General features: G+C 58.5%; 1 protein-coding gene across 5 annotated transcripts in view; it reads right to left on the bottom strand.

Moving 5' to 3' along the window:
• CACNA1G (calcium voltage-gated channel subunit alpha1 G) overlaps positions 1–22,312 on the bottom strand; it is a 63,031-nt gene that overhangs the window by 23,504 nt on the left and 17,215 nt on the right. For all 5 annotated transcript variants that reach the window (XM_077164767.1, XM_077164768.1, XM_077164769.1 and 2 more), the window contains 9 exons: positions 10,673–10,824; positions 9,727–9,912; positions 9,066–9,180; positions 8,808–8,963; positions 4,406–4,490; positions 4,129–4,322; positions 2,900–3,328; positions 1,908–2,008; positions 1,613–1,736 (listed from right to left, as the gene is read on the bottom strand). In XM_077164767.1, coding sequence (XP_077020882.1) covers positions 1,613–1,736; positions 1,908–2,008; positions 2,900–3,328; positions 4,129–4,322; positions 4,406–4,490; positions 8,808–8,963; positions 9,066–9,180; positions 9,727–9,912; positions 10,673–10,824 — 1,542 coding nt within the window. The remainder of the gene's footprint in view (positions 1–1,612; positions 1,737–1,907; positions 2,009–2,899; positions 3,329–4,128; positions 4,323–4,405; positions 4,491–8,807; positions 8,964–9,065; positions 9,181–9,726; positions 9,913–10,672; positions 10,825–22,312) is intronic.

Here is a 22,312-nt window from a genome sequence, read left to right as displayed (position 1 = left end):
GTACACCAGTGAGGGTAAGAAGCAGGGAGCAAGCCGAGAGAGAGGTGCACATGATGACAGAACTGGAGACAGAGAAGCTGGGTGGGAAGATGAGGAGAGGAAGTGGGGACAGTGACAGAGCTCTGTGGCAGGGCTCCAGCCCTGCAGCCTGGGAACAGGGCTTGGGGTGGGGGTGGGGGTCCCAGGCTGGTGCTTTTTCACTCAGCTAGTCCTCGGCCGGTACCCACATTCTTCAGGCTCCCTCCAGTCCCACCCTGGTCTGGCTAGAGGCGACCCTAATGGAAAACAGAAATCTAAACAATAGCAGGGGAGGAGGCAAGAGGACAGACAAGGCGGGACTTCCCTGAACCGCCAAGCAAGTGGTACAAAATGCCATGAGGGAAAACGGAGCCGACCCGCACCCACCCTTCTAAGGCCCTAGAAGTCAAGGGGAAGGGGCGGATGATGCCAGGCTGGGGGGAGACCGCTCCCCCGAACCAGCTGGGCCCCTTTCAAAGATGCTAGGTCCCTGGGCAGTGTGTCCAGGTACTCAGGCCTCTGGCCTCCTTGCTCCTTCTGAAAAGGACTGACAGGTTCATCACTGAGCAGAAGGGACCAACACCCTCCACCCCCTCCCCAAGGCTCCTGAAAACCTACTTGCCTGTGACCTGGCAGGACAGAGAGGGGCTGAGAGCAGCTTCCCTCTCCCTGCTCTGCATTCCCATGGGGTGGGCTGGCAAGAAGTCGCCCCCAGCAGCACACAGGTGGTGGGTGAGCCCGAGACCCACTGCCGGGGAGCTGGGGCAGCACGAGCACCATGAGTGTGCTCACTGGCTCTGAATTATATATTCTAACGTGGTTCAAAGGGGAAATGTTATGTCATCTATACGATACTAGAATGAAATGTAAAAAAAAAAAAAAAAGGAAACTATAGGACTATATAACACAGAGAGGGAACCCTAATGTAAAGCCTGGATTATACACTGTTAATAGCACACTTATACACATGCTCTTTCACCCACTGTAACCACACTAAGGCAAGGTGTTAGCGGTAGGCTGGTGGAAGGGAATTTTGTATTTTAGGCAGGATTTGTCTGTCACCCTACACCTTCTCTAAGCAAAAGAAAGTACTCCCAGCTCACCCCAGACTAACCCCCTTTGTGCCCCCCATCCCTGTGTCCGCACCCTCGCAGCCCGGCCCAGCACTCACGCAGGAAGCATGTGTGTGCCTCCAAGCCCCTGGGGCTCACAAGAACTCGCTGAGGGTCAAGGACCTGGGATGCGATGGAGCTTGTTCTTCCCCCAGGTAAGGAGCAGGGCCCACTCCCCACATGGCAGAGTGTTGGTGAAGGAAGGAAGGCAGATTTCTTTTCGGACAGGAACCCCGTGGCATGGGCCAGAGGGGAAACTGAGGCAGGAGAGGATGGCAGGGAGGCACCTTGGGGTGCCGGGCGCAAGGGCGGGAGTCAGGGAGCCCAGAGCTGGAAGCCGGGCCCCCACCCTCGCCGCCTCGTGTGCCCAGGCCTCCTTGCCTCCCTTGTTTGCTATCTGAGCGCTAACCGCCCCCCAGGAGCCCAGCTCCGTTTCCGCAGGGGGTGGGCGCCGCTGTGCGTCTCCAGCCGCCGTGACTCACAGCGCTGTGCGGGTCGATTTTGGGGCGCTCCATGGCGATGGTGATGCAGTTGAGGAAGATGATGGCAAGTACCACGTGGTCGAACATCTTGTGGGTGATGATGCGGTGGCACAGGAGGCGGAACCTGTCGCCGGACAGAGGCCGAGGCTGAGGGGGGGCGGGGCGGGGCGCAGCGAGAGGCCCCTCCGCACCCTCAGGCACGCGTGTGCGGGTGCACGCGGGGTCCACCCTCTAGCATCCCCACCCTCCACGGGGGGTTTCCTGTGAGGAGCCGAGGTCAGAACCCAGGTCTTACTTGGACTGCGGAGGGAAGATGTAGGCAGACCAAGAGTCTCGATCGCGGCAGCAGGCAGGGAGCCGGGCTCGGATCCAGGCTCTTGCTCGCTCCCCTTTGCTCTGTGAAGCCCACGCTGGGGTCAGGAGCTGGGCCCAGGCCTTCCAGGCCCCCAGGCCCTGGCGCCACCTCAACTCCACCACCTTCCTTTTCTGCCCTCTCCCCTCTCTCTCCTCCTTTACACCTAGAACCATCTCCCCTCCCCCTGGAAGCCCCTCTCCTCACCCCCACCCCACCCCAAACATCTCTCCCTTCCTTCATCTCCTCCCCAGCACCCTCCCCACCCCCATGGCTCTCTACTCTTTCCCCATCTCACTCTCCAGTCCAGCCCCTGCCCACCCTCCCTCATTCCCTCCCCACTGGGCTTGGAAGCCACATCAGTTATCAAGCAGTGCACCCATCACAGCTGTCTATTCAAAGACAGCTGGGTGAGGACACTGGCCCCGTCCTCTCACAGGCTGACCCTCAGGTCCCAGCACCCCTGCTCCTTCCTCAGGGCCAAAGTAAGGGCACGGGGGGAGGGGTGAAGGGGTAAGGACAGGGTGTGAAGTCAAGGCTCCAGATGAGGTTGAGATGAGAAAGGGGGACAGGGAGGGGCCCATCAGTTTGGAGAGATGAGTGATGGGTCTTTCTGAGTCACAGGGGGAGGGCTATGAAAGATTCATACACATCTGCCCGAAACCATCCATATCCACCGAGGACTGCAGAGCCTCAGTCCCAGGCATGGCAAGGATCTGGTGCTCAGAGGGTGGGCGGAGGGAGACAAGGAACTGTTTGGAGCTCAGTTTCCAGGCCTGTGCACCCCTTCCTTGGGCTTGATGTGGTAACTCCCTATATAACCTGAATACCAGAGAACTGGGGGATAGGGGTTCTCCAGCCCTGCCCTCTGGCCATGGCACAGCTCCCTTTGCTCAAAGTCAGGGGTGAGGGTTCACTGTGCCCCCAGGTCTCACCAGGTTGCCCTCATCCTCGCCGTCGTCCCCATCCAGTGGGGGTTCATCAGGCCGCACAGCCCGGGTCAGGTGCCCGGGTGCCGACTTGCCGTTGCAATCCTGGTGTTCTGAGGTGGAGCTGCGGCCGCTGGCTGTGCGGTGCAGCCCAGGCACCTGCAGCATGTCTGGCAGGTCAAAGGAGCCCTTGGCCTCCCGCTCCATGGAGCTGCCATGGCGACGGTCGCTGCCCGCCGGACTGGCCGTCTCCTCTTCCGAGCTGTCCTCATCCTGGCTCTCCCGGCCCTCACCCGACAGCAGGGACCGTCGCTCCCCACTCGGGCTCCTCCGCTTCAGGCTGGAGGCCCGGCCGAGGCTGTTCCGGCTGGAGCGCCTGCTGGTCCAGCTGCTCGCTGCGCTCCAGGGGCTGTGCGGGGAGCTGCGGGCGCTTGGCTGGGGGCGGGCAGTGGGGAGTTAGCCAGGACCACAGCCCTGTACCCCTCACCACTCTCCATCTCCTGTGAGCTTCCCTGGCACCACATCAGGTACAGAGGCAGGAGTGGGGGCCCTGGACTCGGATGCCTAGGCTCAGATCACCCCAATCTACTGTTTGACCTTGGGCAAGTGACTGAACTTCTCTGTCTCCGTTTCCCAAAACACAGCCATGGCACCTATTGCTCATTTGGCTGGTGGGAGAGAAATGTCATCATCAGGCAGCCAAGCGGCAATATAAAACATGGGTGAGAGTCTGGGCTCTGGTCAGTCTTCTGGATTAAGATGCTGACTCTGTCTCCTACAGGCTGTGGAGTTTTGAGCAAATCAGTTCTACTCTCTGAGACTCAGGTCCCCATCTATAAAGTGGGGACAATAATGGTACCTACTTCATAGTCTTGCTGTGAGTGTTAAATGGTTTAGGAGACCCATGTGCAGGGCTTAGAATGGGTCCAGCACGGTGATTAGGTATCAGGGAGGTACAGACTAACCCTCTCCCCACACACCCATTTTACAGCTGTGGCTTCAGAGAGGTTGAGTCATGCCCAAGGTCACTGGTGAGGAAACAGAAGAATTGGAATTAGAACCCTGGTCTCCTGCCTCCACCTCTAGGGTCCTCTTGTCTGAGCTGCCAGCCCTGACCGCCTGTCCCGGGGGTTGGCAAGGTACATACAGGCAGCCCACGGCCCAGTGCCTGTCCCATCGGATCTGCCCTCTCCACATCTCTCTCCCGTCCTTGGGTACCCACGTGCACTCCTTACCGGTGACTTCATCTCATGGGCAGCACCGGGCTCAGCCGAACCGCTGCTGCTGGTGCGGCGGGAGGGGGGTCCCGGTGCCTCCCCTAGGCCAGTGCTGGAGCTCTTGGGCAACGACATGGGCGTGGCAGCCGTGTGGATGATGAGAGGCGGCAGCAGGCTCCTCTGCAGCTCGGAGTGCTCTCCCAGGGACACCACTGCAGGGGAGCGAGGGAGAGAGCCCGAGTCCACTCAGGGCCGGCCCAGGGCTAGGGGCTGCGACCCTAGGACAAGTACTCACGGGCCAAGCGCTTCCTTCTGTCCCCATGGCCATCCAGGCTTGGTGAGAAGAAATCAGGCTCTGACTCGGACTTGGTGACATCTCCCTAGGGCAGGGGAGCAGCAGAACATTAAGGTCCTGGCCAGGGCAGGGGAATGGTGGGATGGCGACGTCTTCCTGTCTTCACACACACACACCACATGGAGGCCACGGAGACCAGCAACCACGGCACGAGGCATGCACTGGCGGCCAAACCACCTAGCTTGGGGCCGACAGCTGCCTGGGGTCCCCAACGCCTCTGCCTCCCACCAGCATGGGCAGCCATGGCTAACCTAGAGCCCCTGGCACAACAAGCTGGGCTGGGACTGGCACCAAGCCTGGCGAGGGGAAGAAGGACGGCCACATGGGCAGGTAGAGGGAGCTGGGACCCAAGCAAAGTGGTCACCAGAGACTCAATTCCCAAAGGCTACTGAGGTCCTCTGCCTTACCCCATGCCTCCCCCAAGCCTCAGACCCTGGGGGACCCTGTTAGGAAAGTGAAAGACACCCCCCCACCCCACCCCTGCCCCGGACAGAGGGGCTCAGCCCAAGGATGCCGCTTCAGGCCCTCTGCTCTTCCCCAAGCCCTGGCCCCACCCCTGGCCCCGTTTTTACCTCTCTCCCTGTCTCTGGGACAGTTTTCCTTCCTTCTTAGCAGGTCAGTAGGTTCCCCAGTAATTACACACTTCTCCTTAAGAAGTTATTAAAAAATACTTGATTGCTACTTTTGATAAGGACATAAATATTGCATAATTGGCATCTCAGGGGACCATTTTCATTAACTCAGTTTACATCCCTAACGAGGCCTTTAATTATCAAGTGAGATCTCCAGGGGGCTGCTCGGGATGCACAACACCGTGGGGGTCCCATGGGAACCCTGGCTTCGCCCCAAATTCCAGTGCCGGCACAGGAAACAGCTCAAAGTGGGACCAGTCCTGAAATACCTGAGCTGACCTCAGGGCCGGGTGCACAGACGTGGATTTAAAATTCTGGTACATTCTGGCAAGAGCCACACTCTATCACCACGTCCTGCAAAGATGTCCCCTGAGCTGGGGCAGCTTGTGAGGTCTCCAAAAGGGGGACTCAGGGCAAAGGGCGAAGGGGAGAGAGAAGGGCACGCACGGACTGCCACCGATCTTTACTCCACAGAGGCCTGAGGCCAGACTCCTGCAGGACCTCGGCGCAGAAGGGCACACGTGTGGGGACACCGCACACGGACACAGGATTCTAAGTCCCTTTCTTCTCTGGCCAATCCTCCACGCCACCAGAGATGGGAATAGTGCCTTCTGTGGGTTGATGGGGGCAGGGGCAAGGAGGCTGCCCCTTCAGCGTCCTCAAAGGGGAAGGGACTTAAAATCAAAGCAAACCTCACAACACCAACGACCACCACGGCGACCACAGGTTGCACAGCAGCTGAGCGTGCACAACGAGCACAGAAACACAGAGGTGGATGGGGGGCACGGGGGGGGCATGCCAATTCATGATCGCGTACCTACCCCCTGGGAGTCGACAGGCAGCTGAATACAGCTTAACTGTCCACTCGCATCTTCCCGTTTGCTGATTTCCTACAGGGAGAGGGGGAGGCAGGGGAGGGGCGCTGGTCACAGGCACCCAGGCTTTCCAGTATCGGGCATCCAAACAGGACAGAGAGAAGGAGGGGCGCAAACCCAACAGCAGGGGAAGTGAGACACACGGGGAAAGGGTGCGGCGGGGAAAGGGTTAGGACAGGCCAGCCTTCAAGAATTCAGCGCAGGCCCTCGGGCCAGAATGAACCTGGTGAGGGCAGAGGTCACAAAGATCGGGTGAGGGCAGGAGAGGAGACAGAGCCCCCAGGTGTCCCCATGACAGCTCCAGTGCCCTGAGGCTGTGCTAACCACATTAACACTGTCAGCTTCTCTGCCAGGGTGAAGCAGGGCTTGCTGTCACCTTCCTGCACATGGGGCTCCAGGGAGTTAAGGAAACTGCCCAAGGCCACACCGACAGGAAGTGACCTGAGACTCCAGCTCCCCATACAGTGGTCTTTCACTGCTCTGAGGCAGGGGGCTTGGAAAACGGGGCAGGGAATGGTGGGAAGGAAGAGTGGATGCAAGTCAGAGGCTGGGGAGAAAACCAAGCCAGGGGGCCAAAAAAGCAGGCCTCCTGACTTCTCCTGTGCCCAGCCCAAGTCCCTCTGAATCACAATCGATCCAGCTATGCCTCTGGGATGGGGTGTGACAGGCAACACCAGGACGAGGGCTATGATGTTGTTTAATATCAATTAACAGCCTCACGCCGGGCCTGCTGCTTGTTCATTTAATTAAGCGGGTGGATGATAAATACGCAGGGATTCCGGGCACTACCCCCTATGACTCAGGAAATCAACATCCTTCCCTGCCCCACACCTTCCTACCTCTTGGGGTGGGAGTGGGGGGCTGGGTCAGCAGGGGGCTGCCCTTTTGCTGACGAAGCCCAACAAAATGGAAGCAGTGGCATCCCCCGCTTGTGAAAACCCAGGCCATCCATAGGCAAAAGCAGCCTCCCCTTTCAGACAGTGGGCCCTCCCTTGGAGATAAGTGCCCCACCCCCTGGAAACCCCACAGAGGAGAGGGAAGGTGCCTCTGGAGGCATCCAGGTCACTGGCCATGAATGGCCAGCACTTCCACCCTGGCGTTGGCCCACCACACGCAGGTCAGGGGAGCAGCTGCTCTAGCCCCTGCCCACCCCACGGAAGGGATGACCCTGAAATCCCCTCTCCATCCTACCCCAGACTCAGAGCATTGCATTCCAAAAGCACTGCATTCGGGGTGAGACCCCAAGCCCAGCAGCCAGTTCCACACTGGGGGCTGGATCAGTCGCCTGTTTAGGAGGGTGCAGCCACCAGGCCCTTGCTGACCCCTCAGGCTGGGGCAGCCCCCGCGGCCCCCGCAGAGCCAGGGTGACTAGGCCAGGCAGCCAGACTGCTCTCCATTCCCACACTCAGCCTTGGCTGCTGCCTAGCAACGGGCCGACTCAGCTGCACTCAATTTCACGAGGTGTTTGCTGAAAGGGCTGAGTGCCGGGGAGGGGGTCATCGGCACCAGGTCTCCCCAGGACAGCCGAGGACCCCGCCACCGGCTGAATAGCCAGTTGTGGGGAGTGGATTGGGCTCAGGGTGTTTTCCATTTCCCTCCACAAAGTTCCACGGGAATGTTTCTGAGGAAATGTTAGCCGGAAGAGCTGCGGTTTGGAAGGGGCTGCAGGGCCCCCATTCCTACTCAGGCCAAGAGTAGCAGCTGAGTGGAAGTCTCCATAGAGACCCTGGCTCTTGTGGGAGCCCTGTGGGACCCCTTAACCCTTCCAGCCCCAGGGAACCCCCAAACAAATGTCTCACCCCAGCAAGGGCACCGACGGCCTACTGTCCCTGCCAGAGGCCCAGCCATTCCCAAACACAGGACCCACGCCCCCCACCCCCAGGCTGCTGTCACTGCCACGAGGCGGGGAGGACATGCAATAATGGATCACCACAGAATTAAAATGGAAGCAGAGAAAGGCTGGTGTGGGACAGATGCACCCACACCCCACCAGTCCGGCCCGGCCCACGGGGAGCAGCCCTCCCTCGCAAGGCTGGGAAAGAAGTTGGAAAATAGATTTTTGTTTTTCCACCATGTGCTGGGTATTTATAGCCCAGGCCGCAGCGGGAGTTTCCATCCGGGTCACCCAGAGAGAACTGGACCAAGAGCTTCTCCACACCCAACCTGGAGCATTTCTAGGTTGGGTCAACCTGCTCTGTGCGAGGCGCCAGGGCCGGGGCGGGAGGAGAGGCAGCACTGGAGGAGAGAAGGGGGTGCAGCCCTGCGCCCTGGCACGGCAAGGGCAGGATCAATGTAAATCAATATTAATTGATGACGTGCCTGTGACGAAGGTGACAGAGCTGGGCTGGAAATAGGACGCTCGTCTCTGCCATGCCCGCAGCTAATTGGGCTCATTTCTCACCCCGGGCAGCTCGGCCTACCCGGCCCGGTGGCATCTTCATCAGCTCAGCCAGGGCTCAGCTGACATATACACAAGACACCGCCACCCCTCGGCTCAGATGGGTCCCTCTGACATCCCCAAGACCACTCTTACTCTCTATGTGGTTGCACTTTCTGCACCCAACGTTAATCTTGCCTGACTTTCTAGGGAAGGGTCCGGCCAACTTGGAGGGGGAGGCCCAGCTGGTGGCTAAGCTCTGACATTGGGACCCCACACAACCAACCTGTCTCCCAAGGGATGAGGGGCTGGAGGAGACTTAGTCCACCCCAGCTCAGTCCAAAATGCTTCCTGAAGGAGCCCCCACCCCAACAGCTTGGCAGTGCAAGAAGCAGAGGCTCTATCAGGCAGCCGATCCCCTGGGAAGAGGGACTGTTGTGGGCAGGGCAGGGGGTTACCTCTGCCTGGAAACCTTCCACCAGAATGGCGACGAGCAGGTTAAAGAGCACGTAGTTGCCAAAGGTCATGAGGGCAATGAAGTAAAGGGCGGCCCAGGAGGACGTGGAGGCCATACCGTTGTAGAGGACCTTGTTCCAGTCCTCCTGGGTCAGGATCTGCGGGAAAGGGGCAGCAGAGGAAGAGGCTCAGGGCCTTGACCAGGGGCACCCCCAAGGCCCACCTCCCCCCTGGCCACCCCCAGACCTATTACCCCGCACCTGAAAGACGGTGACGATGGCCCAGAGCAGGGAGTCGAAATTCTTCCGGTCCGGCAGCGTGTCCCCATCCCGCTCAGAGGCAAACTTGCACCCAAAGAGATGCATGCCCAGGATGCTGAGGACACAGGGAGCCCCAGGGGCGGGGGGTCAGGGCCCCAGGATCCCCTGCACCACCAGTCCTCCTGCTCCCCCTCGGCCATGCCCTCCTGCTCCCCCCCGGCCATGCCCTCCTGTTCCCCCTCGGCCATGCCCTCCTGCCCCGCCCCCAGCCAGGCCCTCCTGCTCCCCCCCCCCCCCCGCCAGGCCCTCCTGCTCCCCCTCGGCCATGCCCTCCTGCCCCGCCCCCGGCCAGGCCCTCCTGCTCCCCCCCAGCCATGCCCTCCTGCTCCCCCTCGGCCATGCCCTCCTGCCCTGCCCCCAGCCAGGCCCTCCTGCTCCCCCTCGGCCATGCCCTCCTGCCCTGCCCCCAGCCAGGCCCTCCTGTTCCCCCTTGGCCATGCCCTCCTGCTCCCCCCCCCCGGTCATGCCCTCCTGCTCCCCCTTGGCCATGCCCTCCTGCTCCCCGCCCCAGCCATGCCCTCCTGCTCCCCCCCCGGCCATGCCCTCCTGCCTGCCCCCCCCCGCCAGGCCCTCCTGCTCCCCCCGGCCGTGCCCGCCCCACCTGAAGATGAAGATGAAGAGCATGAGCAGCATGCAGAAGGTGGCCACGTTGTCCATGGTCTTCACGAGCACCACGAGCTGCCGCTGCAGCGCCGGCAGGAAGCGCACCAGTTTCAGCACGCGCAGCAGCCGGAAGGTCCGCAGCACCGACAGGCCGCCCCCCTGCTGGCCCACGATCTCCCACACGCTGCAGGGGGGCAGGGAGCCTGAGCCCGCTGCCACCACCTCCTCCTCCTGCGCCCCCACCCCTATCCTGGTGGGGACTCAGCAGCACCGGAGGGACTGGGCCGCCCTGCCCAGCAGGAGAAAAGGGGGCCCAGACGGGCCTCTGGCCTCCAGTCTGGAGACCAGGAGACAGAGAGCTCTGAGTGAGAGACCCAGGCCACCCCACCCTTCCCTCCCGGCCAGAGAGCTCATCCTAGAAGCAGACACCCCCTCTCCCTAAATCCAGCCGACATGACAGCATCACATTACAGAATATTTGCTTTGTTCCCTTCTAATGAAATCTAAAGCCCATTCCAAAAAGCAATAAAGCAGTTTTCTTGGCCCCAGGCCTGAGGGGACAGAGCAGCTTCCCAAGGTCTTGGAAACCCTAAAGCAGGTTGCCAGTATCTGAGATGGTTTCCAAGCGGGGACAGCTGGCTGGGCCTCCTACCGCCTCTGACTCCTCTCCAAAGCCAACTCCCTGATCCTTATCCACTCCAGGCCCGAGTGGGGTCAAGAACAAGGGATAGGGGTGGGGAGACGAGACTGAAGAGGGTCCAGGCAGAGGAGGCCAAGTTCCAGGTGAACAAGTTAGGGGAGACCAGAACATGGGGAGCACAAAGAGTCTCCCATCTGGGGGAGTGGCAGGTGCTGTGGGGTCAATGGGGTCAGTGGAGCCCCAGCAGAATAGGCTACGGTCATTCCCAGGCCTCAAGTGAGAGGCAGTGGAGGGATAGTCATACCTTATGACAACAATGACGCCATCGAAGATGTTGTAGGGATTCTTGATGTAGCCAAAGGGACCATACACGAGCAGCTTCAGCAGCATCTCCAGGGCAAAGAGGCTGGTGAAGACGATGTTGCTGATTTCCAGTGCGTTGGTAAGCTCCTCGGGCTGGAGGGCAGGGATGGGGCATGAAGCAGCCACAGCCTGTCCCCAAGTCCCCATCCTACCCCCCACCCCACAGGGAGAAGAAGAGCAGGAACAGTAAACTTCTGGGGAAGGGGATTAGCTGGGTGCTCAGGCCCTCCACAAAAGGGTCCTCGCAGGTGGCCAGTCTGGACAATGGCCACATGAAACCCACAGCCCTGCCATTCCCCAGCTCTGGCTCTCAGGTCCTGGGGACACAGCAGCCTGGGCTGTGGGTCCTGCCTGGTCTCCTGTTGGGAGCTCTGACCCAGCCTGCCCTGTGTTGCCATGCCAGCTTGATGGGCCCAGGCCAATGGCACAGAGATGCCACCGACATCAGAGGGCCAGCACCAAGGCCCCACACACATACCTGGTCACGCCCACATACAAAATCATACATGTTCTACAGTTACATTGTGAACTTGGCAGCCTTCTCCTGAACAACTGTCAGCTATGCCTGCCTCCTTCTCAGTACATATTGACACACAAACATGCTTACAAACACGTGCAGTCATGCACCCACTGATAAGTGAAAGGGATACCCCAAATAGGGTTGTCACAGATGAGGAGGCACCTGGAGCCTCAAACTGAGATTCGGTGAACTGGGTCAATTTTCAGCCTATCCTAGCAACTCACTGTGTGACCTTCAGCAAGCTTCTCAACCTCTCTGGGCCAAATGTCAAACATTAGAGGTAATTACTTTTATGCTCCGACTCGGGGCTCGGATTGGGATCAAAGACACTTTCTAGAGAGATCACTGGAAGAACTAATGACAAACCCCATCTCATCTGCTATTCCAGCTCACTAGTCACCTCCTTCCTCTTTCCAAATTAAATGCCTACTACATGCCTAGCAATATAGTGGGTATTAAAGGAATGACCGAAAAATGCCAACCATGCTGCCTGCCTCCCAGAGGCTCAGAGTCTAGCTGGAAACAAATTGTACACATACAAAACAGCTGAATAACCACAAGAGGCCTTGGATGCCTCGGTGCCAAAATAAATTATCCAGGCAGTAAGTACAGGAGTTCAGGGGAGAGAAAGTGAGGGGTAAGTGCCCTGGGAAAGGCCCAGTCAGGAGGCAGCACTTGAAATGAACTCAGAAGGATGACAGGGCTCACCAGGCAGGGGAAGAGGACAAGCAGAGCTGGAAGAGGAGACAGCATGGGCAAAGACCAGGCACAAGGAATGGGCTTGGTATGGTGAGAAGGGTGAGGCCTGGTAAGGTTCGGAGTTGGGGATGCAGAGTGACATCTGGTTGGCTCAATGGAACCCACTGCCCACCTGATGCGGTAATCTTGACAAACCAAAAACCCATAACCCATAGTAGCTGCTCAAGAAGTTTGATTTAAATGGCCAAATAAAGCTCATATTCCATCAGACACCTCCCCTTGTTCACCCAGCTGCCTCCTCTGGACAGCGGCCCAGTTAGATTGCCCAAGCACGGCATCTGCCCCTGAGCATGATCAAATGAATCCTAATGTTCCAACCTGTGTGTCCAACCTGGGTAGAGTGAAGAGAGCTAGAAGGAGGGGTTGTCTGTCTAGCAGGTGAGGGGTACTTGGGGGCCTCGCAATCAATAGCTACTCAGAAAAGAAGATAGATAAGCCCCCAGCCCATGCATGGGGTTCTTTCCAAGGGCAGGGGTGGGTGCAGAGCTAGGGACAGCAGGCAGGGCAGAAAGCCAGCCATCCAGAGGGCAAGTGACTGGTTGCTCCGGCACATTGGAGAAATTCACATCTTGCTCCACAGACTGGAAAGAGGAGTGAGGGATGCTGCTACCAACCCACCTAATCAGGTTACACCAGGTCACAGAGAGGCAGGACCTGCAGGCCCTCCAGCTCAAGCACGGTACAGGTGACGGGGAGGGCGCCATCATCAGCACAGAAAAAGCCCGCTGCTGGGGCTCAGATCCCCCAAAGTGAGTCCCCTACTCCGAGCCCCAAGTCCAGTCTGCCAGTGAGCCTGCCTGCCTGTCACTCTGCCACCTGCCCAGTTATCCATCCTTGGATTGGGTAAAAACGATGAGCACAGACCACACGAGGATGACACTTTGGGCTCCCCAGCCCGCCGCCTGCATCCCTCAAACCATCCACACAACAGCCCGCGTGTCCTGACTTCACAGGTGAGGGAAGAGGTCAAGGGATGGCGGAGGCCCAGTTCAGGGTCACAGGGCAGTTAAAGCAAGGGCATGAGACCCCATCCCCCATCACTCTGCCTCCAATAACAGACAATCAGGACTCGAACCCAATCCCAGAGGGGCTTGTGAATCCACACACAAGGATGGACTGAATACATAATGCATCTTCTCCATACATATATATTATACATGTTTATTTCAAATGAATACAGATGCGATGAATAAAGAACAAATTGATAGGAGAGCAGAGATGACACACACTTGCAATGTGTGTATTTTACGGCATATAAATTATACCTCAAAAAGCTCTTAAAAATAAAAAGTAATCAAACGTTTCTTCAAATTTTGCTGAAAGCACAGTAGCTTTCAGTATTGACTCCCAGGTCAGTGCACCTCCGACTGCTCCCCTGTGTGTGGGGAGAGGTCCTCATCGCTCCCTGACATAGCAATATGAATCCTTCAACATGCCTGATAGCAGCGAACGGGCACAAACAGCCCCCCTCCGTCCCCTGCCCCGACCAAGAGAGTTCTGGGCAGGCTCCCCCAAGGCCTGCGCCAGCTGTCCTAGGCCAGGGTGGGAGGTTGCAAAGGCAGGAACCACCCCCCACCCCTCCAAAGGCTCTGGAACTTGAGAAGCGGGTGGAAAGGACTGATGCTTCCACCCCACCCCCCACCCCCACACCGGCTTTCTCCATACAGGCACTGCACATGCCTGGGGGCAATGCCTCCTCCTTTCAGGGCCTCAGCACCCCCCATAGTCCATGGGAAATAAAAACCCTCCTTCCCCAGGCAGCCAGGTCTGTCCAAGTTACTAAATTGGAGGCTGGGAACGTTGTGCAAGCGCAAGCTGAGGACACGGAGACACAATCTTAGCAACACGGTTGCCCCAGGGACCAGAGCCGTGATCACAGCTGCCGCAGCAGCGAAGGGACAGAGGAGGGGGCCAACTTCTGCTGCATGCCCACCCCAGCCCCATTCAAGGTTAAGCAGCTGCCTCCCAGCATTTCATTTCCTCCCTGCTCCCAACCGAATGAGGGAGGGGTGGAACCCTTTTAACCAGTCTGGGAAACTGAGGCTCCAGGAGGTGTGGTAACTGCTCACTTAGAAAAGCTCAAAGCCAGATCCATTTGGGCTTTCCTCTACATCTTTGCCACCAGGACCCTTTCCCCACTGCAGTCCCCAGCCACACGCCCAGACTCGGCCCACACTGAACACACATGCACCCATCCACCCTGGGTGGTACCTCCCGGCAGGCTGGCACTAGTCTCCCCTCCCTGACTCTCCCCTGGTTCGAGGAAGTCCTTTCTGAGAGCTAGCTGGCACCCTTCCTCCTATTCACAGAGTTCAAGGCCCGGTGGAGGCTTCTGGAGCCGAGGGAAGGCAGCCTGTCTCCCACCCAGGGACCCCAGACTCCCCTGTGCAGAGGACAGCTGGGAATCTCCCTTCTCCTATCTTCCTATAGCTCCCCCCTCCTGCATACTGTACCATGGAGCAACTGTGGCCCTGGACAGCTGCTCAGTACTCCCCACCATCGGACTCCCCCAAAACCCAGAGCATCACCATCAAACCGCCCTTCAAGTGCCCACTGTGTGGAGGATGCTCACAATCCAGAGGTGGGAGGTACGCACCGAGCACAAGAGACCTGCCAGCTCTGAGCCCCTACCTGTGCGAGCTTGGACTAGGCCCTCACCCTCTCTAATCCCCAATACCCTATTCTGTAAAACAGGGAGCATACCCTCTTTGTGGCAAGGAATTACAGCTGATAAAAACACCGAGCTGGGGGCCACGCTCAAGGTGGCTCGGTGGGTGCTGACCCACGAAGCAGGCAGACAGGCCTCACATGGTAGGACAGCGTATCTGCAAGGTGAGGTCGGTGGCCAGAGGGGAGGAAGAGGCAGGAGGAGAACTCTGATGGGGGTGTCCCCAGCTGAGGGCAGCCTGAGCACAGGGGCAGGGGCAGGAATGTGCTGGGTATATTCAGGGACCAAGACCAGCTGGTCTGCCTGCATCAGAGGGGGCAGGGGGCCCAGGGGGGACAAGGTTGCAAGGTCGGCAGGGCTCAACGCAAATGACCTTGATCCCAGATCAGTCCTCAGCTGGACTTGCCTCTGCCCACGATGGTGCCATTGAGGCTTCTAGGGAGAGGAAGGAGATGTGCAAGGCGGTGTATTAAGAAGATTAATCTGGCTGCAGTGGTGGCAGTGTGCGGAAGGCTGGGAGGGGGGAGACTGGAGACCAATTAGGGAGACTGCAGTGGTCCAGGCAGGAGGCCTGAGAGCAGGCCGGCTGGGCAGACACAGTGGGAAAGGCATGAGGGGCAGGAAAAGCTGGCCAGAGGCTGATACAAGTCACTCCAGCCCTGCCCAAGCCCCACACTCATCTTCATGTCCGCTCCAACTCCTCAGCTCCTACCCACTCCCCCGACCCCGAAATCTCTGCTCCTCAGTTCCAACTCCTCTGAAACAGCAGTCTTCCCTGCTGCTCCCCACCCGCCCAGGAGAGGTGGTCCGACAACCCACGTGGTGGGTCAGTGGGAGGTGTGGAAAGTCAGGGGACAACTGGGTGGCAGAAGGTTTCCAGGAAATCCCACTGGTTTTATCATATAGATCATGGCCTTGCCCTCCACAATCCCCTGGAAGCTCTCCATTTTGAGACTTTTCCTCTCTGACCACAACCCCTCCCCCAGCACCCTCATGCCCACTGGGACCCTGTCGGATCTCACTGCACCTGCAATGCCTCCTAACCAGGGGCAACACTAAGGGGTAACTTTACCCCTCCCTACAATCTCCCCAGCTCTCTCGAAGCCACTCCAAATAAACACACAAGCTAAATAAGCTCAGGGCACCCCCACATCTCCCACAGCTTCAAGACAGCCAACACCAAACCCCTGCTACCTAAAATTCTGGCGCTGTGGCCCCATTCCCTCACCAGCTCAGACGACCTCTTAGCCTGGAGCCCACGTGGCCCACTTAAAGGATGCTCTCGGGACCCAGACCTCAGAGGACCCACCAGCCCAGGTGAGTCCCCACCCCCTCTGCTTCCTCTCTGCAGCTCCTGAACTGCTGAGCATTGCTAGAGAGTCAGGGACCTGTGCTGACTGGACAGGCAGGCAGGTTCCCTGCTGGGTGGCCTCTGTCAGCCCAAAGCAGCTTCGTGCCTTTATCCAGTCCTTTATGCCTCCTTTCTCAGGTTTCCATCTCTCCTCCCCAGAGGCTGCTCCAAACCTCCGCCCACTCCTCAGCTCCTATTCCACTCTCAACCTGGCCTCCAGCTTCCTGGGGCTCCACTTCCCTCCTCTGCCTCCAAACAGCCTTGTACCCCACTCCTCTCTCCTCCTCCCTTGGAGGGAACCTTCCCCTCCAGCACCAGCCCAGGGCCCTGTCTCATCCCTGTATCCCCCACATCTCCAATCTCCTTCCCTCCGACTAAAAGCAGGAACCTTTTGCCAGAATCCAGGCCCATCCACTCCTGGCTTCCCTGACCCTGAGCTGCCACCCTCCCTCTGCCCCACCCCACACCCTCTGCCCACTTCCACTCCTGCCCACGTTCCTGGGAGTTCAGTCTGAGCTGCTTCCCCTCCTCTGTTCCCGCCCTGTGTCTCACCCACTCCCACCTCTCCAACTGTCAGTGGGGTGTCGATGACACTAAACAAGCCCCCTTCCCAACCCCTGGTTCCCTGTCCAGAGACTGATAGCTTCCTGATGGTCTTCCCAGGGTGGCCCACAACCTCAGCATGTCCAAAACAAACCCTCCCAAACCACTGCCTCCTCTCCCAAACCTGACCTGTCTCCTGACTTCTCCACTCCAGTGTTCTCCAGGATTCCACCTGGGAACCTTGGGGCTATCTAAGCTTCCTGCCTGCCCTCCATCTCTCCCAGGCAGTAGGTACCTAGGTCCACAAACACTGCCAAAGAAACTGCTCTCCTACCTACCCCTCTCGCCCACTACCACAGCCTTTACTGGGGCCCTTACCCAGCCTGCACCTACTGGCCAGCCCGACATTTGTTGCTGGACTCTAACGTGGGGTGGGGGGTGGGTGAGTGCGAGGGGTAAGGCATGACAGCCTTTCAGCACTTCCCAGGCTACCCTGTGCATCTTCAGGGTTTTCCCCAAACCCTTCACAGCTCACACTGTGACATCTACCTAGACCTCTCCAATCACACCTCCAGCTGCCACAGTCCCACCTAGCTGTCAAGGTCCATCTTGAAAGCTACGTCCTGTCCTGAAAGCACTTCCTCATCCCTCACTGGGTGTGCGAGCATCTCTCTTTTTCTCCTGAAGCCTCTCTTCCAGCATTTGGCATCTGCGACTATGAAATAGAGACTTTTCTGCTAGAACCTAAGTGTCTTGGGTGCTTGGGCTCTGCCCCCCACCAGCCCCCTACACTCTATTCTAGTGTGCTAGAATCTGTTGAACTGGGGGCACCTGGAGGCAGAGGATGCCTGAAAGAACCTGAGCACCCTATTAGTTGAACCACACCAAAGCAGCTCCCTCTCATACCTGCAGAGATCCTTCAAAGTCTGGGGTCAGGTTGGCTGTAAAAGGATTGTCCCTCAAACCCCTGCTTGGCCCCCAGGCCCTGCTCCTCAGCCAAGGCTCATCCACCTGGAGGCCAAGGACTCCTGAAAGGCCCCAAGAATAGGCTTAGGGTAGGGGGTGTCCACAAGCCCTTGCATTCAAAAGCCACATTTGGGGTATCTATGCATGTACACATTTTTCTGAGGCAATGCCCCTAGTTTTCAGCAGAATCCAACAGGAATCTGTGACTCCCTTCAAAAGTTAAGGCCTACCACATCGGGCTCATCCCCTACCCCACTCTAGCTTTCCTCACCTCGAACAGCCAATGTCATTCACTTATAAATAGAAACCCTTCCTGGACATGTGTCTGGAGTGAGAGGATGGGCCCAGAGTCTGAGCAACCAGCAGAATCATCGCCTGCCCTGTCCTCTCTCTGGCCTCAAGGCTGTCCGACTTGGACCCTTCCTCTCCCTTTCCCTCTGCAGCCCAGGAGACCACTGAAGACCACTGGAGACCACATACTATTGTCCTTCTACTACGATATGAGGTTAGCATCTGCCCCCAGCAACCCAGAGCTAGGAAGTGTCCCCAAGACCCCAACCCTATGCTCACCCCTCCTCCTGGAGCAGATGTGCCCCAGTGCAGGTCTAGACAGGTTCTAGAAGACAACTGCTTTTTCAAGCTTTAAGAGCTGCTGGACATGTTGCAGGAATGCACCACGGGCACCTTGCACACAACAAGTTCCCTAACCCAAACCCACTCAGCTCCCCAAGGCTCCCACCCCAGGCAGAATCCTGGAACTCATTCTTGCTGCCCCACTTCTCCCCAAATATACAACTAGTATTGAGTCTTGGGTATTCAGTCCCTGTCAGCATTCCGCAGCCCTCCCTTCTTCCATCTTCAGGGACAAAGGTGTAGTCTGAACTGCCCAGACTACTGCAGTAGCCTCTGTTGGCCTCTTGACCTCCTATCTCCCCGCTCTCCCTTTTATTCCCCACACTGCTTCCAGAGAACTTTCGGTAAAACAAACCTGGCCATGTTATTGATCTGCTTAAAATCTTTTTTGGAAGCCCATCACCTGCAGGATAAAATCCAACCTCCATCTTATGCCTCTCAGGACCTGATTTTGAGTGTTTTTCCAACCTTATCTCTTGCCACTTGCCTATCCCAGTACCCCAATCATTCTGAACACTTCACAACTCTCTTAAGTTTGGTGTCTGAAGCCTCTGGCCTGCCCCCACGCTGGGCCTTCAGGGGAAATGCCCTGACCTCACACTGGCTATAACCTTCAGACTCAGCTCAGAGGTCAACTCCTCCATGGAGTCCTACCTGAATTCTTTTTCTAATCTGGGTCACAAGTTCGTTCTCCATCATCCCTCTTCAAGCATGTGCCACATCCAGCGAATGTGACTGTTTACTTGTCTGTGACCGCTTTGAGAGAAGGGGTGGTGCCTTCAGCCCAGCGTGTTGGAGCTGCTTGCAATGGCTTGGGAGAGCCAAATGTGTACATCTCTTCCCAACTCCACGTTCCGTGACATCACACTGGTAGCTGGAAATTGGCCGTGGTGGGAGCATTTACACCACAGAAATTGGCAAACACTACAAATCTGTTTTGTTTTATATTTTCCAGCACACTACTGCTTAGGGTCAATTCTGCAGTACCAGGAAACATGTGCTGGATGGATGGATGGAATGAGTCCATGAAAACTGCCCCCTAGTGGATAGGGTACATACATATATGCTCATCCTCCATCAGATCACGCTTCCCATGGAATATCATAGTCTTTTCTCCCAGGTGTCCTGTGTCCTTATCCTCCTCACCAGTCCCTCAGGGCAAGCCAATTCTGCCAGCCTTCCACCACTGGGTTAAGGGGTAGGGGGGAGTGGGAGAGTGGGGACAGCAAGGGGACAGCCTTGGGCAGGACAGAGTATGATGACAATGGTACTTCCTCAGTCAAGAGTTTGGTAGAGATGGGGAGGAGGTGTGTGATAGGCAAGACAGGTGCCCGTGGAGGGGGCCAGGGGCCAGGGGGGGTAGCAGCAACAGGCAGGGAAAGAGGGCTGAGTCCCCTCCTCCAGGGAAGCACCAACATTGCCCTCTCTGGTCCCCCTCCCCACCACTCCTGGTATTTAATCAATACCAGGATTGATGGACACGATCGACTCATTGAGGGCACCGTGGGGAATCGATGAGCCTCTGCTCCACATGCCTCTGCCAGCTTCTGAGGACATCCCCCTTGCTGTCTCTCTCAGCTCTCTTCCTCAACTGGCTCTACCTCTCTCTTTCAGGCTGCGAGGTTTCTTCTGGGTCTCTCCCCTTTCCTGTTGCCTGTCTATCTTTATCGGCAATTGGATCTCGGTCTCTGGGCCTCTACCTCCCCGTTTCTCTGCATCCCTCTCCCCCTTGTCTCTGTGCCCCCCTCCTCTTCATCTCTGTCTTCCCTGCTGAGTTTCCATCTATATCTCTGGCTCCCCCCAGATCTCCATCTCCCCCTCTGCGTCTCTGTCTCCCTGCTGTCTCCATGCCTTCCCCTCTGCGTCTCTGTCTCTCAGCCCCCGCATCTCCTCGCTCCCATCTCCAGCCCCCCTCCACCCCCCAGCCTGCTCAGGCACCAGGGCCCAGATGGCGGGACGTTCACGCCGCAGTGCCTGTGAGCACAGGACCATGGCTGCTTCCGGGACTTCTTCCCACCCCCAGCCCATGAATCCGCCATGCAGCAGTCAGTCATCTACATGGCCTGCTGGGGACTCCCACTCACCCCCATGGGCCCCTCTGCAACCAGGTTACAGGACAAACTCCTTCACAGGCAGGCACTGTGCCCCCCACTAAGGGGGCCTCCTTGCCGCTGAGTGCACAGGGGAAGCCTGGGCCAACCTCCCTTTTCTCAGGAACTTGGGAAGGAGTTGCTGCAGGCGCCCCTGACTGATTGCTTTTACTTCCTGTCTAGTGGGGGTCCTTCTTGATATCTAACTGAAAGCCCTCTTGCTGCTTCATCTGCCTTGGGTGTGTGTGACTCAGCTTCTCCCCAGAGCAGTTGCAGTCTACACTAGCAGCATCTGGCTGGGCAGGGATTGCTGGCCGCACCCAGGAGGTACTAGAGGGAGGCCCCGGAGACGTCCCCCTGGGGGAGGAGCATTTGACCTCAGCCAGAACTAGGGTGAGAGAAGGGAGGTTGAAGTTCAGGTTCAGAGAGAGCCAGGGTAACAGGAGGTTAGGGACTGCCACAACCTGGGTCCCCAGAGTGGAAAATGCCGCCCCCACCTTCCCCGCCAGTCTGGCAGAGTGGAGCACCTCTCCCCGGGAGGCTGGCGGGGACGGTGCGTGCACACACAACCGCACCCCACGTGGCCCAGACACAACACGCCCACCGCCGTGCCCTGCGCGCCCACCTGCCGGCACTGCTGCCAGCGTCCCGACCCCTCCCTCCACGTCACCTCAACAGGGAGGGACCCGGGCTGGCCGACTGAGCAGGGGAGCTGCGGCAAGAGGACGGGACGCCAAGCGTGACATGCTGGCGGAGGCGGGGGCTGCGGGGGCTGGCCGGACAGGACTGTTCCGGGCAGCAGCTGAAGGCTCACTTCACTGCAGGCAGAGGTCAGCCGCGTGAGGGTCCACTTGGAATCCCCCAGAACAGGGAGTATCTGGCAGTCCATGGCAGCCCGCGCTCGAACCTACGCCCCCAGCCCCGCCCCGGAGGCCGGTGCCCCGCCCCGCCCATCTGCGCCGGGTCAAGCCCCGCCCCGTGGGCTCACAGCCCCTTACCCCGCGGGCCTGCAGCTGGCGCCCTTCCACACCCCTGAATCCCCTCCCCCCACTCCTCTACCCCTGGTGGGTCACTGGGGTCCGGGGGAAAGGGACGCACATGGCGACTCCGCTCCAGGAAGGGTCAGATTCTGGCGGCCCGGTCCCCACGCCCTGCCCGGGAGAGGCGCTAACACCCCTGAGAGAAGAGTGCAGAAGGGCTTGGGAACTGCTCCCGCCTTTTCAAAGAGTCAGGGGAAGCGGCTGTGGGGGGGGGGGGGGGGTTGTGTGGTCTTGGAGACCAGACTGGGGCGGTGGGGTGGGGGGAGGGACTTCTGGAAGGACCTGCATTTGGAGAGGAAGCCAAACCAGGTTGTGAGGCCCAGGGGGCCAGGCTCTCTGTACTGGCTGTCCTGACCTCCCCACACACACAACTGTGCAGCCCCTGGCGGGGGCGGGGAGTCCCTGAGCCCCCTCAGGGCACCTTCCCTGTCTCTGCACAGATCTGAGAGAACAGCTTCCTCCCTCTCAGCCCAGATCCCACTGCTTGAAGCCGCCGCCGGCCCCACAAGACAAGCCCGCTCCCTCTTCCACATGACAGCCCTTCAAATATTTGAAGACAGCTCGCCAGTCCCCGCTGAGCCTCCTCTTCTCCTGACTAAACATCCCGGTTCTTAGAACGATTCCTCAAACGCGATGGTTTCAAGTCCCCTCACCCTGCTGGGCATTCTCATCCAGCCCGAACTGAGCTCGAGCTCACAGGCTCACAGCTAGACTCCGCAGCAGGACCAGGCCAGGTGACCCTCCCCTCCCCCACCCTGGCAGACCTTCCACTTCCCCCAGCACAGCCACCAACCCAAGGTGCCTGCCCTCCCCCGCCAACCTGGACCCTGCCTGCCTCCAGGCCATCACATCCTTATTTCCTGAGCCAGGTAAATGCTAGGTGACCCAGCACTGGGCTGAAGTCCCCCAACACCTCCCCTCCCTTACTACACCTCTGCGCTGGGCACGTTCCATACCTGGGGCTGCACTGCATTTACTGATAGTCATTCACCAAAAAATCCCCACACCTTG

Source organism: Tamandua tetradactyla, chromosome 6 (assembly GCF_023851605.1).
Source record: "Tamandua tetradactyla isolate mTamTet1 chromosome 6, mTamTet1.pri, whole genome shotgun sequence".
In the NCBI taxonomy this organism is placed as follows: domain Eukaryota; kingdom Metazoa; phylum Chordata; class Mammalia; order Pilosa; family Myrmecophagidae; genus Tamandua; species Tamandua tetradactyla.
Note: the sequence above shows the minus strand (reverse complement) of the source record. Positions and strands in the feature narration are given on the sequence as shown.